This window comes from Mus musculus, chromosome 4 (genome assembly GCF_000001635.26).
Source record: "Mus musculus strain C57BL/6J chromosome 4, GRCm38.p6 C57BL/6J".
NCBI classification, from domain to species: domain Eukaryota; kingdom Metazoa; phylum Chordata; class Mammalia; order Rodentia; family Muridae; genus Mus; species Mus musculus.
Window position 1 is genome coordinate 109,856,110 of NC_000070.6, and position 19,300 is coordinate 109,875,409.

Below are 19,300 nucleotides of genomic sequence, written 5' to 3' on the forward strand. Positions count from 1 at the left end.
AAATGAGCTAAACATGACTATTCATGCAGTTTCCAAATGGTGAGTGAGAGTTTCTTGCTACTGTGTCTTGCCACAATGGTGAGTTGTATGTGTCTTTCAGAACTGTAAGCTCAAATAAACCCTATATCCCTTGCACTGCTTCGTCTCAAGTTATTTGGTCAGAGCAACAACATAAGTCACTAATTAAACCTTACCATTACCAATTGGGAAAAGTAATGAATTTCAGTTTTCTAGAGATACATGACACCCAAAAGAGAAAAAGTAATTTTTCTAAGATCCACTTAGCTGGTGAGTAGAAAAGCTGGACTTTGAATCCAACTTGGCTCCTTGCTGCCTTTCCTCTGCTTTTACCATATGTTTAACACTGGACACTGGATGAGGCCATTGAGTATCCACAGATAAGAATACCACTGTGGCTTGGGATAGTGGCACACACTCTTAATCCAAGTTCTCTGGAAGGAGAATCAGGACTTCAAGATCATCCTCAACTGTGTAGCAAGTTCAAGGCCAACCTGGTCTACATAAAACTGTCTCCGAATATTAGAAAATGGTGCTGAAGAGAGGGCCCAGTCAACACTTGTATGCAAGCTTTATTCACAGCCTGAATTGAACCCTTGAGTCCAACACTGTGGATGGAAAAACCTGATTTGTATGAGTTGTCCTCTATCCTCTACATAAAGGATGTGGGACATACGCACCCGCTAAACACACACACAATAATGAGATAAATTAAGGAATTAAAAAGCAAAAGACTAAAATAAAGCAGCTGCAGAAGAACATTTTGGAGACAATTGAGAAAATTTGCATATGTGTTCTATTTTAGTTATTATTATAGCAGTATTAAATTATTTGGTGTAATAAAGATATAAGCAGATGTTTAAATCTACCAGGTGTCTGTGTCAATAAATTCCTCATCAACTTAAAACAGATCACAAGAGTAATAATAGTTATTCAGTAGTGGGAAGGGGAGAAAGTCAGGTACCATATTCCATAAAGGGAATTATTTAACACTCAATTTTCTTATACTGGAAAAAAAAATCAGTCAATATTTCTCCAAATTATTTGTCATATCAACATTAAAATTTCTGAAATAACACAGATTATATATGCCATGATACTTGAAAACAAGCATTTCAAGTAGTCCTTCCCCTCTCAGCCCTGTCTATCCATCCTTTCCTTCTTTCCTTCTTCCCCTCTCCTCCAAATACACCTCTTCTCCTCCCCTCCCCTCTCTCTCCCCTCCCTCCCTCCCTCCCTCCAGGGTCTCATACAACACAGGCTGGCCTTGCACTTGATACGTGGTTAAGGATCATCTCCACTTGTGACTCCTGATCCAGTTGTCTCTGTTCCTAAATGTTTGGATTATAGACAACTATACTTAGTTTATGCAGTGGTCAGGATTGAACTCAGGGCATCAGACACAGGAAGCTATCAATCTACCAGCTGAACCACATTACTAGCTTTCCATTCTAATGTTCTACAGCTCTGTGACACTATGTGTTAAAATTTGGTAGCCACTGTAGCCCAAAGTCAAAGCAAATTGGTTACTGTCTGCTGTGCCATTTCTGAGCATCAGGCTAATACCTTAGCTGCTAGATTTGTTGGTGTTTAATATACTGAAGGTGCAATTACCTTCCCAGTCTCTGTTGCCAGAAGGAAAACTCCAGAAAGCTGTTTAAACTATGGACTATTTTCATGGCTATCCTTTTTCTAGGAGTTGCTTTCCAGTGTTGCCTGGATAGTTCTGGAATCTTTATCTTAACAGTACTTTTATATATAGTAGTGGTGTTAGATACAGTGAATAAACATTTAATGTACTTTATCTAAAACCTTCACAGTGTGTCTCGCCTCACGGGTGGTAGGTGGCAGAACTGGGATTAGACCAGGATGTTCTGTTGCTTTAGTCTGGAAGACTTCCTTACCCTCTTACCAAAACTGAGCCCATACAGCCACTGTCAGAGACTACGTCTATGTGGTTTGCTTTTGTGGCCTACCAGACTTATCTCTTCTCTACCAAGCTAAAGGGGGGGGGGGGGGTCTTTTCACTTACTGAATAGCACTTGTTATATGGTATGACAATTGCACATTTATTTCACCCATAGGTCCTCTTTTTCCCCAATTCTGTAAGGCAAGGGAATTTCATGATATGCATTTTATGTTCTCAGTGCCTAACACGTGGCACTCTATAAATGTTAATGAATGGAATTATGAATGGACTAACGAAGAAACAAGTTATAGTAATGGAAGAACAAAAATTTTTCTTAGGGTATTTCTGTATACCAGATGCCCTTTCTTCATGAATGTAGTTTCTTGATTACTTTGCAGTTTCTTCCCTCCGAAATTGGTTGATTTGCTAAACTGAGTTCTTTCTGTTTGGGTCTATGCTTAATTGAGTTCAGTAGGAGAATCGAAAGTCTGAGCCTAGAGTTTATCTTTGCCCATAATTTAATCTGATTTTTATATCCCAAATTGAGAGTATGTTTTGCTTATTTACTGTCATTGTAGCAGAGGGGAAAAAAAACTACTTGTATTGGAAATTTACCATGTTAGAAAAGCAAGACTGAGAATATTCAGCTTTTTCTCTGAATGCTGCTCTGGGAGTGCCCTGGCCCGAAGACTCTATTTAGATCCTCTTTTTACCATCTTTCTCACATTCCACTTAGGACTTAAAGTGAGAAGTTTTAAGTGTGTTTTCCTGGCATCTAGTGTTTAACAGTGTCAGGGGTTTGTGTCCCTGGAAGGAAAACTGTTTCTCCAGAGCCTTTTTTCTCCCAGCTCCCAGTGAAAAGAGGAGCGCAGCGAGCCAGCCGCTTTCCACAAAGCATTGCCTCCACAAAGGCAAGATTAAGGGTTTACAGAGAGGTCAATGTGGGTTTTCTCTAACTAAACACTTTCCTAAAGTTTCCTTGTGGAAAAATAATGAAGTCATCTCAGAGTTTTTAAAGAATTTTTATTTCTTTTTCACCGTCTGCATTCGCTTGTCTTCTCAGCATGGATGTTTAATCTTCCTAGGCTTTGTGAATTGGCCCAAATGAATAAGTGGTGAGCTGTCTCTCTAGGAGCTAGAGGCTTATTCTAAGGGCCTAATCACTGAGTAAACACATCTCTGCCCTCCCTCTCAAAAACGCGATCTAATAGTGGAGATTCTAGCACAGTAACCTGGATATTGCAGGGACCCATGCTTTGAAATGCAGAATGCCTGATCCTCCAAAACAGACAGTGCCTGGTCTCTGCCTGCCTCTTTCTTCTTTTTAAAATTAAATATTGCCAAAGAGATGCTTTTTTTATTGCTTGATATTGTGCATTAGCGCCCTGGATTTCCAAGTTTAGTTTCAGTCAACACTATCAGCTGCACTTGTAGGGAACTCTGCATGTTGGGTGTCTTAGTAACCTCTTGGGCACATATGTGTTTGGTTTGGGAGAGCATTTAAATTAAATCAGTGAGATAGCGATGCAAATCACTAATCTCTTTCCCAAAGTCTAAATGTTCCTTTGCACTGTTCTTGGGAGAAGTAAGCATTTTAACGATTTAGCTATTGCTATTGTTTGATTAAAAATCTGCTGATTTAAAAGCGGACCGCTCTCTTGTTCCCACTCTCATTAAATGTAGTTGCTGAGATACGATCTAGATGAATTAGAGGTTGACATCCCTCTGTCGACTCAGCTAGAAAGCTAAAAAGAGGAGCCCTGAATTTGTTAGTGCAGCCAGGTTCACGTTTCTTTCTCTGAAGCCAGAGATTCTTGATTCACTTAATAAAAAACAGATTTAGCATTTATCTCTGACATTTGGTGTCTCTTTTGCTTAGAGGGCTGTGGTTAAGATCAATATTGGAGTTTATTTCCTGTAACAGGCTAGGACCTATGCTAGTTGAAAGTGCCAAAGAAGACTGATAGACCCAGTCCTGGCCCTTGAGAGACTTTGTCTAGAGGGGAAACTTGTAAACAATTATAGTACTAATGGGAAGAGCTAGAAGCCAACCTGAAAAGGAAGCTCTTAACTCTGACTGAGGGAATTAAAGGGAGTTCATAGAAGCATTTGCCTTGAGCCTTTAAGGATGAGTGGAATTTGCCAGATAAGTATCTTTCCAACAATGTGTCTGATTACAAACTTCCTAGAAGACCAGTTACTGTTTTCTATAGTCCTTAACAAAGGTGAAGAATTCCTTAGTCTGTTCTGTTCATCATTTTATTGCCTATGTGTCCTGCTGGGTCTGACACAATGGGAATTTCAACAAATGCTTATTGAATGAGAGAATAAACGAATTAACACCTAGAATCATGGTGGGATCAGCTGAGCTATTTATAGCCAGGCATCCTAGCCTTATCCAGTTACATGCTGTCTCTGAGGCCCTGCTCACTATGTCATGTGAATTCTGTCATCTCTGTTTTACACAAGTACTCCACACGCTCTTGATTACAGAGTGTGTCCAATTTCCATGATTCAGACAATCTAGGTTCCAGTTCTAGCTGAATATCTTACTGACTCACTGGAAGATGGGATAAGTCATTTCTAAGCTTGAGTTTCCTCATATGCTAATGAGGGTATGAATATCTACTTTACAGATACACTCTGGAGATTTATGTAAATAATAATTGCAAAATTAAGTGTATCTGGTTTATAATAGATGATTGTATAAAATTAGTCTTCCTATCTTAGTTATTCTCATCTAATAAAAAAAATTGTGCTTTGAAGAAAGAATTTTCCATGCTTACTTTTGTATTATTTTTATCTAATTTCTTAATCAGTATTGTTCTAAGCACCAGACTTTGTTAGCCTTTCACCAGCCTGACCCTTCTGTTTAGACACTTTCTTTTGGTGAGAATCCCACATAGCACGTTTTCATTTACTGTCATTACAACCTTATTTCATATGTATAGATAGATCCCCCTACTTCCTTGAAATCTTTCTTTGATAGGATTTCTCAAAGAAGTTTGTATCCTTATGGATGTCTTCATTACTATATATATTCCCTGCCATAAATTGTTATCTTTCTGTTTTTCTGATAACTGTAACTGTTCTTAGAGTCAGCACTAAGAAGTGAGTGAACAAATATTTTCATCCTTTATTTGCAGTCATTGTATTACTAAGACACTTCAAATTATCTTGTTTAATTTTATTTTTTAGATTATTTTATGAACTGTCCAACTATGGGCAGTCAAGAAGACACTTGAGAGCAGGTGTCATTTCTTATGGACTAAATGTTTTTCTGTCTTGTTTTTTCAAGTGGCAATTAAATGCTACACACTCTTTAATAGAGACACAAGTTAAGAAGTTTCCAATTATCTGTTGAATTAAAAAGTTCTGTTTAGACTTTTTCCAAGTAGAAAAGAATTTTTAGGGATTTTGCTGTCTTTGTGAATAGTTTAAAGTTAATACAGTGTGCATTAAATATGAAGAATGTTAAAAATATTTTATTTAAATAAAGTGCAGTTCTGTAGCAATTCTGCTCAAATTAGGCTTGCACATGTTGATAGAAATCTAAGGTTGTTGCCTCTAAAACTACATTCGAGCATCCTAACCTCTTTTAGAGTATAAACAGGTAAAATATATTAAGGATAGTAGATGCTCTGGGAACCCTAAGATAAGGTGTGCTTTCAGGGAGTAGTCTTTGCTGTTCATAGACAGGGATTGAGCCTTTCTTGGATTCTAGAAGTCATATTTTAGTGAATATTTTAATTAATTGGTCTTTTCTTTTCAGAGAAAACTTCTTGCTATCTACCTCCACCATGATGAAAGTGTACTAACCAACGTGTTCTGCTCACAAATGCTTTGTGCTGAATCCATTGTTTCCTATCTGAGTCAAAATTTTATAACCTGGGCTTGGGATCTGACAAAGGACACCAACAGAGCAAGGTAATACTGTTATTCGCAAGTTGTAAGTTGGGTTTCTATTAAAAAAAAAGTCCTACATTTGACTTCTCCCTGTCATCATTGTGAATGTTTTCCAGTCTTGCCATTAAGTGCTTTTCCATTATACTTCAGTAAAGTCTGTTATAGCTAACACATACAGTTATTACAAATATGAAAATATATTTTATAAAACCCTTCTTAAATTAGAAAAATAACACGTAAAAAAGTATTTTTGTCTTTTAGTCTACACCAAGGCAGAGTACATTTCTAGTAAATTATTGATTATTTTTTTAAAAAAATCTCTTTTTACTATGTTCATTAAAAAGCAAAGCAAATCTAATAGTAATTCTAGTAATAAGTTTTGGGGTTTTTTTTTTTTTTAAATAACATCAGTGAAGAAGGCAAAGCATCCCGGACTTCTCCGGTGGAGTTGGTAATAGCTTTACTCTAGCATATGCTAATTGATCTAATCGCTTTATTGCACACATTCTTTTGCACACAGCCAGCAGGGCATCCATATTCTCCATAGGAGGAAAAAAAAAGCCTTTTCTAGTTGTCAGCATAAAACTTGGTTTGCTGATCATAATATCTGTGGTAAGTAATTCTTCATACTCTGCCTCTCAGAGTATTTTTCTGAAATATTTTTTATCATGTTTAATTACACTGCGGTCATAACATCCCATCATGCTACTTTTGGTGTGTTAACAGTCATAATCACAGACTTATAAACAGGGAGGAAGATTAAATTAATTCACTTCAAAGCAGCCCTATCATAGTTCCTTAACAAGCAATTATAGAACAATTAGAAAACATTTGATTTGTCTTTTTATTATCTTATGCCTGGCTGGAGTTTGGATCATTATTCAGACTTAATTTTATATAATCTGGATCTGAAAAGATTCTTCCCTTAACCATGAGGCAAAAGAATGGTGGAGCAATTTTTTCATCTAATAACTTCATTTCTTTAAGCAAATGGTTAGGAAATTTTCTAGGATGACTCGATTCTGCCTTGGAAATGTTCCCTGTTATACATAAATAAAGACCCTTTAGCACCTGTATTTGTTTAAATTAAATCAGGTTATTATTCACACTCAGTTAAAGGTGATGAAAAGCAGTGCCAAAAACAGATAAAAAATGCAGCATCGAAGGCCTTTCATGAGGCCAAATATGTAGACCGAGCACTTGGCTAAATCTTTTGCCATTCACTGGCAGTCAGAACTCTCCTCCTTTTCTTTTATCCACAGCTCGGTGGAGAAGGAAACACTATTTCTGAACCATCTGTAGTGGCTAAGTTCAGCTGGCTACCTGCTGTCATTTTGTTCTATCCTCCATTTAATTCCTTAGTTCCTTTTATTTTACAATGACAAAAAATAGCAGTGTAGATTCTTTTGAAAAACAGTGTTTGAGGGTTTTTTTTATGGCTAGCAATCAACAGCCATGTAATTGCTTTGTTATGTTTTACTAAAGAAGTCTGTTAAGTAGCACAACTTTGATACACTAGTAATAAGAGTTTGCAGGTTACAGAGACACCTGTGGTGACCAAAGCGACAGAAGCTGCTTATTAGAAAGAGCCAGTACAGCTGTGTCCTATTAACTCCTTATGACACTTAAAAAAAAAAAAGATTCTGTTTAACTATTTCACAGTGAATTGCAGGACTGTGAAGTATGATAGGCAGTTTTGATCCACATTTTAAGAAATATGGTATCCATTCTTGTCTTGCATCAAGAAATGATACTAAAGACTAAAAATAGAAACATCTAGAAATTCAGTTTAATAAACAGTGATAGAAACTACAAATGGGGCATTACAATGAAAGAGAGTGGAACTATTTGTGGAATTTAAGATAATTATTGTGTTCTGTTTCTCTATATGAAAGTAGCAGATAGAATGCTGTAACTATTTTTAATGAACAGTTCCATCATTATTATTAAGGCAAATTGGAAAATGCATATTTTATAAATACGAGATAAAAGTTCATTAAAATAGTATATCCTTCAAATGGCAAAAGTGGATTTCCTTTGATCTATAAAACCGTAAGATAATTATGTTGATTTATTGCCACAGATTTTGTATTACCTATCATAGATTCATTTAAAGAAAATTGTTAAATTTGATTTCCTGCTGCATGATCCTTCTCAGATATTTTATATCACATTTATCCAAATGTGTTTATCAGGAAAAATGATTGCATCATTCATTTGATTCTTTTCATTTTCACTTTTCACTTTTCAATTGTCATACTCAATTCAGTAAAATATTGCATGTGCTAATATTTATTGACCAGTGAGCTATATCCTTAAAGGGGTTAGAGCATCAGTTGTATATTACTAGAGAACTGAACTAGGAAATTTACATATGCAAAGATAGAGGTTTCCCCAAATCAGGAGATTCATGCTATGTTTCCTTCTATCTAGGATTTATATCTGCCTGCCTACCTGTGTATCTTCCTTCCTGCCTTCCTATCTTCTTGCTTTCCTGCCTCCTACCCCAGGTAGCCCAAGCTGACCTCAAGCTCAGTTTCGTGGTTTTGGGGGTTGAACCCAGAGTTTCAAACACACTATAAGCATACTACCAACTATGGCTAGCCTCAAACTGTTATTTCTTTATAATAGATATAGAATATTTAGAAATAAATTCTTGGTAGTTTTTCTGTCTCATATCAGGCTGTCTCAGTTAAACAGTCATATAAATGTAGAGAATCCTACATCTGAACTATTTTTTAGAAGGTTTAGAACTATATTTTAGAAGGTTCCTTGATAGCTTTATGTGACTACATCTAATGTTATACCTCTGGATATTAGTGTCCAAGATGAGAATGAACATGCTGATCAAGTACTAGTCTTTCTTAAGAAATATTATAATTAAGCCCCCCATAGAAATGTCAGTCTTCTGGAAGGACCTCAAGGGGTTTGCAACCCCATAGGAAGAACAATATTAACCAGCCAGGTTCCCCAGAGCTCCCAGGGACTAAACCACCAAACAAAGAGTACACATGGAGGCACCCAATGGCTCCAGCTGGATATGTAGCAGAGGATTGCCTTATCTGGCATCTATGGCAGGGGAAGCCCTTGGTCCTGTGAAGGCTTGATGCCTCAGTGTAGGGAAATGTTAGGGTGGTGATCTGGGAGTGGGTAGATGGGTGGGGGAATACCCTCATAGAAGCAGGTGGGGTGGGGAAATGGAATAGGGGGTTGCAGAGGGGAAACCAGGAAGGGGGGAAAACATTTGAAAATGTAAATAAATAAAATAACCAATGAAAAATTTAAAACAGAAATGTCAGTCCTCCAGTCACAATTTGCTATGAACATTATATGTATATAGACAATGAGTGAAAGATATTGAGCCAAGTGGATGCTTTGGTTTTTATAGCTATGAATGAGAGTCACACTAATATAAATTAATTTGTCTAACAAAATTTTTAATACTATTATTTTGAGACAGAACCTCATCATATAGCTAAGACTGGCCGCCAGCTCTATCCTCTGCCTTTTGGGTGCTTTGTTTATAAGTTCCACCATGCCTTGGTAAAGAATGGACTATTAAACATTTTATAAATTGTTTTGTGTTTTTTGGATTTCTAACATCTAGTGTGATGCAAATAGCTATCTAGGTAGACAATCTATGTCAATACAAAGTAAATTGCAATGAATTCTGTATTAATATGGAATATCCAAATTGAGATCCCAAACTTTAGTAGCACTTCTGAGTAGCATCTTCTCCTTACTAAATGTGATTTCCCAGAGAAGCTTGTTTTTATTAAGCATTGTATGTAGGAAATAAACACATGTATCTAATTCCACCTGAAAATGTTGCTTATAATTTCAAGGTTTCATATTTAAATGTGCTTTCTTAGGAAAGGTCTGTAGTCTTCTTGGCTGTAGTCTAGTTGGATTTTTAGAGCCATTTATTTTACAGAAATAAAGAGAGTCCTTGGTAGTCTTCAGAGGTGCTAAAAGGTATACTTTCCTACCTGTCCATTTGAGTAGAATTCCTGATAGAAATATAAGATACATGTATAAGTGAAAGAATTAAACAAGTCCAGATGTTACTAAACAAGGAAATTCTATAAACCAGTTCCAGACAAATCTAAAAATTCTTTTTACTAAATTTATTTCATGTGCTTCAACATTTTGCCTACATATGTCTGTACCAATGGTGTGCCTGGTGGTCATGGAAGTCAGAAGAGATTATTGGATTCCCCTGGAAAAGGAGTTAGACATGATGGTTGTGAACCACCATTTGTGTGCTGGGAATCAAACTTGGGTCCTTGTTAAGGGCAACACTTGATCTTAACCACTGAACCATAGTCTCATTCCCTAAAAAAATACTTTGAGAAAATATATATAGTGTTTAATATGAAGCAGAATTGATGCTGAGAAGCAGAAGATAAAATGTTAAACAGCATATTATACTAGCCCTCGAAAACAGTAAGCAAGGTAGACAAAGTAACTAATTTGTAAAATTTGTCCTAAGTGTTTATAAATAAATTTTATTGTGAATTCCTGTACCTCAGAAGGTCTCAGAACAAATTGAAAGAGGTAAAAATAGAAAAATAAAATGCCAATATTATTCATTCTACTCAAAGATATGCTTATTTAGCTTTTCTTGCGTATTATGTTGCAGATGTAGAAAAGTGTACTGTTATTTAAAGCATCATAACTTAGTGTTTGGAGTGTATTCAGTGGCTAATTGTAGACAGAGGTGGCGCTACCAGATAATGTATGTACGGTCTGAACTGGGCTGAGAATTAACTTCACCCATCTGGGATAGACACATCCAAAGAAGTTTTTAGTGGTGATTTAATTCAGTATTGGCATATTCTTAGTCAGTAGATCAGAGATCAATTTTTTCTTTGGATGTGTAATAACAGGAAAATATCATGAAGTCAGCTAATACAATTTAAATTTTTTTTTTATTACAGTGTATTCTTAGTTAATGCTTAGCTCTGGAACAATGATTACTTCAAATTTAAGAATAGATGTCAACCTCAAGAAGTCTTGCAGCTCCCAGCTCATTCTAGATGCTTCACTCTGGGTTACTGCACTTTCTGTATATTCCCATAATGCTCCTATGATGGCTAATATTAAGAATATTTATTCTGTTGTATAGTGCTTCCCTGCTAGGTTGTCATCTCCCTGGGGTGTTGTGTCTATAATCTCATTACTTTGCACAGTACCTTTTTAAAGAAGTAAGTACTATATTGGTAATAAGTAAATAATCTCCTGTACGTGTATTTAAAAAAATAATGGTAAAAGTGCTCCACCTTGAATAATGGTAAGAAAATTAGACTTGCTGTTGTGTTTCTAATTGTATCCTCTTCCCCTGAAGGCACTAATGGGAATATTAAAACTAAAGCCTTGCTTCCCCTTACAAAGTGAGCAATAATAACAACAAAATGCCCTAACTTAACAGTTTTCTTCTGGCCCCAGAAGACCGTGCCCTATGCTTGTGTGCCCTGGGCCATCTGGCAAAGGGCTTGACTCCCAACCTAGATGAATTCATCTAGTGGTTCCAGGATTTATTTCCTCAGCTTTTACCAAATCTCTGGCATCCCAGAAGCAATTGGTCATTCAAAGTGGGCCATTCTGAGAGTGCATCGAATCTCCTACAGTGGTGGTTGCATTAATAAAAGTAAACATCTATAGGAGGAGAATATTGGACTGGCCATATGTTGATTACTAGGGCCACAGGTACCTTTCATCCTAACAACAGATGTTTGCAGAATGTTGAAATAACATAACAAACCCAAGGGCAGAAGTTCAAAAGCCAATATCTTACTGTACTTACAATACTTACTGTGCATATCATTTGAGCACTATCTGAATTATAAATAAGACAGTACAAAACACTAGAATAATAAGTATTAGTTTTTCTTGCTTCTGTAAAATCTGTTAAGTGCCATGAAAGGCCTCCGTTCTGACTGAAGGTGCTTCATTAAGGAAGATTACATCACAGCTGTGTCATAGGTAAAGTACAGTATTTACCGGGAATCTGTGCAGATTAATAGGTATCTGTTTTTATTAGGAGCACCTGGAAGGCAATGCTGGTATACAATACCAAGTTGTTACAAACCTGAAGTCAAACACTGAGTTTAAGTATTTTTAAAAGTAAATTACATATTTAAGTTCTTATAAAAATAGTTTTCATAAAAGAGTAAATCAGGCATTGAACATTATTTCTAAAGAGTTGAAAGTAACTGCTTCAACTAGGAAGTTCTGATAGTGCCTGGGTTACACAGATTGCATGTAACACATACAGCATTGCATCAAATTTTGTATGCACAGTTAATCCAAGTGTTTATAGACATAATTCTATTGCCTGTGGATATCAGCTTTTGAACTTCTGCTCCTGGGTTTGTTATTTCAAGTTTCTGCAAACTTCCGCTGTTAGGATGACAGGTACTTGTTAGCCTTAACACTCAAGCGATAGTTTTCCACATTACTTAATCTTTGGCAAGAGTTAATTGACTTAAAGCACTTATCATCAGTAGGTTGTCTTCATCTGTGTTTTCCATCTCAGTAATTAGTCATATTCACAGAGGCTTACCCTTAATTCAAACTCCTTGGTGGTTCATGCCTGGCTGAAGCCTAACTGATGATGTTACTCTAACTCTGTACTTCATTTCATCCAGCAGATATATCCCAGGTGCAGGGACTGCAGCAAAGACATGAGGAGTGTCAATTTCCAGCTGGTAACCTAGAAGCAACTAAGGGTTCTGCAGAGTTATCTGATAAAACAGACGAATGTTTTGTGGTCTGAGTACTAAGACTTCCAGAGAGGCGTCATGCTGGACTTCCATATAATTTTCCCAAAACAGCTATATTTTTTGTGCAACATTTTCCCTGCAGTACTTTAAAAGGAAGTGTATTGCCATCCTAAACATCCCAGGTCAAAGGCTTAATTAATGCTTTAAAATAAAGGTTCCAAAACACCAGGAGAGTTTGTCATTTTCTCCCTGGTTTGTTTTGTGAAGAGGGAGGAGAGAAGGTGAGGAGGAACCCCTCCTGTTCCATGATTACATCCTGCCCACTCATTTTCTCCTTTTCTCCTCTGCTTTTGATTTTTAGTGGCGGTCTTAACAGAATGTCAAGATCAATTTGCAGCATGGTTTAACTCAAGGTTTGCAGTTCTGCCAGCAGCAATTGTCCCTGCAAACAATGCCGTGTGTTCTTGTAACTTCAGAAGCTTTTAGAAGGATCATGGCAAGGGCAGCATCTAATGACTTTATTAGTGTAGGGTTTCAAAATGGGCTCCGTAATTGTTCATATCTCTTTGTCAGCAAGTCATAATTACTGCTCAGCATTGTACAGGAGTGCACTTGTGAGTAGTTTCCTAATAGTACTGAAAGGAAGGCAAAAGGGCAATGGGTGAAAGGTGATGGCCTCTTACTATTAAGAGTAAGCTAGTCTCTATGCAAATGATGGTTAAACCATCTGTAATACATTCTTTACTCCTTAAAATTTTATTATCTTTCAAAATATCCCTTGAAGTGATTTAAGATTACCAGTTTATAAGCCATTCTTAGTTCCAATTTCAGGACTTCCCACACTCCTTCCTAGTCTTGGAATTACAACTGGTACATGAACTGTATTATACCAAGAATATTTATGGTACGAAAAATCTCATCTGTTCTCCATATTAATCTAATTACTGTTAATTCAGGGAATATGCATTTAACTCATATAGTTGAGAGTAGGCAATGTATATGAGAATGTAGAATAGGAGAATGCTAGGAAAAAAACAGTACAAAAGCAATACTATTGAAATGCCAGCCAACGGTATATCACTGTAAATTTATGTTTGTATCAAACCCTGCTTTTGTCGTGTAACTTATTACTAAGTTGTTCTGTGTGTTCTTTCTCGTAAGTCCTCTTTGCTTTGAATGCTCTAGATGTACAGAATTGAACCCATCTTCACCTTTTCAGGATATGTGAAGTCTGAGTATAACAGCACACCTTGGCACCTATATGATCTGTGACTAAATCTTACCTCCAATGGCTCCTATCTTATATTTTAGAGTTACAGAGTCAGAAATATACATATGATGTATATATGGCATCAGTTACTTGGCCCAGTGTTTGTGTACATTTCAAAACTTGAATCATAACTGTAACAAATTCTAAAAGATATTTCTAAAATGAAATATTTCAAAGATATATCCTATCTTTGTTCTTTGCTGTTTTTCTAGCTTGGAGTTGAAAAGGTATGGGATTATTTTGTCACTAATGTCTCTGTCATTATTAGTCTTTTTTGTTGTTAAATTTTTTAATGTTTTATTTTTGAAATTATATTTACATCAATTTCCCTTTCCCTTTTCTCTTCCCAACCCCTCTCATACACACTTTCCTTTGTTCTGTCTCTCATTCATGACCTCATTTTCTTTAAGGACTGTCATACACACACATACATGCATTCCTATATACATAAAAACAAGTTGCTCAGTCTGTATAATGTTCCCTATGTATATGATCTTGGGCTGACCTTTGATATTGGTAACCAGTATCAATCAAGGGGCTCTTTTCATTGAGAAGGCCATTTTGTCCTCTTTGAGCATTCCCTGGTTGTTGAAAATTCTTTGGCTGTGGTTGAGACCTCACAGGTTTCCCTCTTCTGTGTTAGTGTGTTCGCTGGTATCATCACAACTGGGCAAAATGCAGAGAGCAAGAAATTGTGTGGTCTCCATGTACAAGCCAGAGGAACATCTGTGTACAAGCCAGAGAGGCTACATCCATGAAGCCTGTTTGTTTGTGTGTGTGTTGGAGACAAGGTCTTGCTAAAAGCCCTTTTAACTCCGATAGAACAGGAACTTGTTATAAAGATCACCAGGGTGGCTTGGAACTCGCAGAGATTTGCCTGCCTCTGCCTCCCAAGTGCTGAGATTTAATGCATTATCACTCCTAACTTCATTATTAATCCATTTTTATTCATTGTTATTTCTGAAGGATTTTTACTGATCATAGGTTCTATATAATTGAAATCAGTAGCATACGTCTCATCTCCTCTTCCACAATCATTGGTATTAAGTCAACCAGAAGAGTTATAAAAGTAATATATTAGTTCAATCAATACAAATATGTGGAAACTGGTTTCTCTGACATTTTGTTCAGTATTTGCTTGTCAATATGCATTAACTATGACTAACAAGTTTAAAGACCGAATTTAACAAATAGTATCGTTACTCATGGAAAAGTTCTAATGCTTTAGAATAATTTTAGCATCTCATTTATGGAAGATTTCAATTTCTTTTTCTCAGCATATGCCTTTATTTCTGAAATTGTTAGCATTAGAATACCAGGGGGAAAAGTGATAGTTTTTTTTTTTTATTGTTTACTCTTTTTAAAGCTGTCTTATCATATTTATCTGCTATTGGCTGTAGCCACAACTTAGAGAATCCTGAATAGATTACTTTGTTTTCCTTGGCATATTCTCAGCACTATACTAGTTTTTTTTGGGTTTTATTTTTAAGATAAGGTTTCACTATAAAGTTGTAGCTGTCCTAGAACTCACTATGTATGCTGGCTGGTCTCAATTTGAACTCATAATAAGTCCACCTATTTCTGCCTTCTGAATACTGAGATGTAAGGCATACACCACTACACCTCATCTGAAGGAGTCTTAAATATTCTTTCTGCACTCCATGATTTCTTTGATCTCGGTGAGATAAGTATTCATACTTAATTCACTAAACATGTTTTACTGCACTCTATTCCCCCTCCCAGTTACTTAAGAAAGGAGAAGCCATCAAAAAGGACAAATGATTCTGTTTTATGCCATTACGTATAGGCATTTTAACATTTATTCTCTAGCTCTTCCACTGGAGTATATAAGCTTCATAAGGGCTAATGTTACATTAATTGTTTTCATTTTTGTTCTTATTATAAGGCTCAATATTATTGGTTGAATGTTATAAGAGTACAGGATGATTGAGAATATGGATGAGTTTTGAATTTAACCAGGCCAGAATCAAATATAAAGACCTTGAGCAATTTGTGTAAACCTTTATTATGAAGTTTTTATATTATAAAATGAAACTTAGACTACATACCTCAGATTTGTTCTTTGAATTAAATGAAATGATAGATTTATGAAATGATAGATTTATAATTCTGGCTTAATAATAACAAAATTTTCATGGTACTGGCATAGAAACAGACATATAAATTATCTGAATACAATACACTAATACAAACCTACATAGGATGGCCTATAAGATGACACAGTTGGTAAAGGCACTTGATATGCATACCTGGGGTCTTGAGTTCAGTTCTCAGAATCTATGTAAAAATTGGAGGAACAAATCAACACTGTAAACATATCCTCTGACTTCCACACGTCTGTAGCATATATACCTGCTATCACCGCACAAACACTGACAATACAATAATGATAGTTAATAATAATTTTAGTTAATCCAAACAGCCACAGCCACCCGATTTTTTATAAAGATGACAAAATTACTAGAGAAAAGATCACCCCTTCAACAAATGCTGTGAGAAAACTGGATATCCATACATAGACAATAAAACAGATCCCTAACCCTGAAACTGCACAAAAATTTACTCCTAATGTAGCAAATACCTTAATGTAAGACATGAAACTCAGAGGTGTAACATTTCAAAAAAACAGACATGTGTTTTGAATCAAGTGGCTCAGGAAATAAGACAATACCTACAGAGAACTTGGTGAAATGTAAAAACTCATATAGAGAGAACTGACTCCACCCCACATACACTCCAAAATAAATAGTTTTAAATGCCTGGCATATAGTGCTTAATGCATTTAATTATGTATATGTATTTGTAAAATGTTCGGGGGACAAAAGTAAGTAGTTAACTGTTTGAGACCACTCTCTTCCAGTGACAGATGAACATATTCATCTTAGCCTATGCTTCTTAATCTCATTGCAAACACTTCCTTAAAGCATATCCTTGTTTGCCTTTCTGGAGTCCTCATTGTCCATGCTTGGAGTGTTCATGGTCTTGGTAGTCTACTTGCATTCATAAACCATTTCTATAAGCTACTGTCCTAGACTTTGCAGGGATCTGAGAGTGAGTTTGTTGATATGTGCTTTTTAAAATCAAGCTATTTACATACTTGTCTTCAGATTCTAGTCATTTCTTTGTCATTCCTCCCTTTACTATCCTAGTTATTCTATCCACTTGTTTATCTCTCCTTCCCTGATAAAAAACTATTACCAAACATTCACTAAATGCTGAGTTGCTAGACTGAAGTTGGGAAGATATTTTTTCCCCTTCATTTTCTCTCATCGATGTATCTTAAATATAGTGTAAAACAAAATAAATCAAATCAATTGAAAGCTAATTAACAATGGCAAATAGATGAGTATGTATAAACACTGAGGTTCATTGAAGTTTTCTATTAGAATACAAAATTATGCTCAATAATACCAGTGAACTGGGTAAAAGGAGAATTCACAGGCATACATAAGCATTCATTACACGTTTTACCATTATAGTCACTATCCCAATATGGAATCCTAACAATGCCTCTCCAGATTTCCTGACATTAAGTTTCAAGAATGAATTTTACTTTATGACTTTTCCACTTGGGAATCATTAACTACAGCAATAGACAGCTATTTTCTAGTATTGTTTTGCAAAAGACTAGATTTTTTTTTCAAATGAAAATTTAAAATTGTATGTAGAAAATAGAAGGCGTTAGGTTAATTCTTTTTTTCAGTAATACATTTTTTAAAGGGAGTTTAGGTGGTATGGTCCAAAAATCCTGCTTTTTGCTGTTGTAACACATGACAGGCAGATAGAGACTGTGGAAGAAAACCATGCACTGTCAATAATCCTGTTGACTCTTGTCAAGCATCAGCTATTGCAAGTGATGTGAACCCTTACTAACTCTGAGTTACGAGTTGATTATTGATTGAAAGCTTTGATGAATGACAGAAGTGCTAATACTTTTCCTATGTTGATCTTTTATATTTTAAAATCTATTCCTGTGTGTGGAGTCTTAGCTTTCCTACATTTCTCATCTATGAGAGTGATACTTTTTAAATATGAAATTATGAATACATATCAGAATTCAAGAAAATCTAGCCAGCTTTGAAATAAAGAATAAATTTAATTCTGAAGTTAGGTGTCGTTATCTTCAATATGTAGATGAGAAAGCAGAGACTCAGATACAGTTGTCTAAAGAAACAAATGACAATGTGAATCTTGTCTGTCTTCAATGTCTTTGTTCTTCCCTCAAGACTGTGCTACATGCCTTATGTTAATATTTGGATGATTTGCAGGTTTCATAAGTCAATGGGTGGTTTTAAAAAATCTAATTATACAAAAAGTATAATTTGTGTAAAAAATATCAGAAAGTTTATAATCAAACTTGTCAGTCAGCACTTACTTATTTTGAAGGTCCAAATAAAGGTAGAAACTCATTGGCAACCCTAAAGACTGTCATAACTTACTACTTTTAGATTGAACAGATTTCAGAAATAAAAAACAAACAAACAAAAGGCTGTATTTCCAGCATCATCATAGTGTGGATAAAGGTTACTGAAGTATAAGTTGGCCTACCCATATAATAAACACATGTTAAGATTAGAGGTAGGTAAGAGTAGATTCATTTCCTGATAAGGGTCCAAAAACATAACCTTGCACTGTAAATTTTAATCTCTCTTTCTCTGTATTTTCCCAGAATGTAATCTAAATTATTTAAATCCAAGTCCCAGGTATAGACTGCACTACTTTTCTAGACTTTGATTAGTGGAAGCCAAAATATTCTCAGTGTCCTCAAGACACAAGTCATTTTCTTGTCATATATCCAGTAGTCCCTTCTGTTTATTGTCTAGCAAATAGCAAAACCAAGAGGAAATGTTGTATAGAATTTAATGTTCACTGCTCTCTTCTATAGCCCTTGGAAAAGAAGCCTTCTCTACATTGTTAGAAGAGTTGGAATTAATTATTCTATTAGTCCTTCAAGCTAACATTCTGTGATCTAGAGAATGTACCCAAGGAGCTGAAGGAGTCTGCAGCCCTATAGGAGGAACATCAATATGAACTAAGTCCAGAGCTCCCTGGGACTAAACCACCAAGCAAAGAAAACACATGGTGGGATTCATGTCTCTAGCTGTGTATGTAGCAGAGGATGGCCTAGTCAGCCATCAGTGGGAGGAGAAGCCCTTGGTCTTGTGAAGATTCTATGTGCCAGTATAAGGGCATGCCAGGGCCAAGAAGAAGGAGTGGGTGAGTTGGGGAGCAGGGTGAAGGAGGAGGGGATAGGGGCTTTTCAGAGAGGAAACTAGGAAAGGGGATAACATTTGAAATGTAAATAAAGAAAATACCTAGTTTGTTTGTTTGCTTTTTAAGAAAGAAAAGAAAAGAAAAGAAAAGAAAAGAAAAGAAAAGAAAACTTAAGCCTATACTTCAATTGAGGATTTTCATGACTTAATGTTTATGCTCTTACTACGTGTAAATAGT

General features: G+C 35.8%; 1 protein-coding gene across 1 annotated transcript in view; it reads left to right on the forward strand.

Moving 5' to 3' along the window:
• Faf1 (Fas-associated factor 1) overlaps positions 1-19,300 on the forward strand; it is a 287,334-nt gene that overhangs the window by 179,483 nt on the left and 88,551 nt on the right. The window contains exon 13 of the mRNA NM_007983.2: positions 5,700-5,854. Coding sequence (NP_032009.2) covers positions 5,700-5,854 — 155 coding nt within the window. The remainder of the gene's footprint in view (positions 1-5,699; positions 5,855-19,300) is intronic.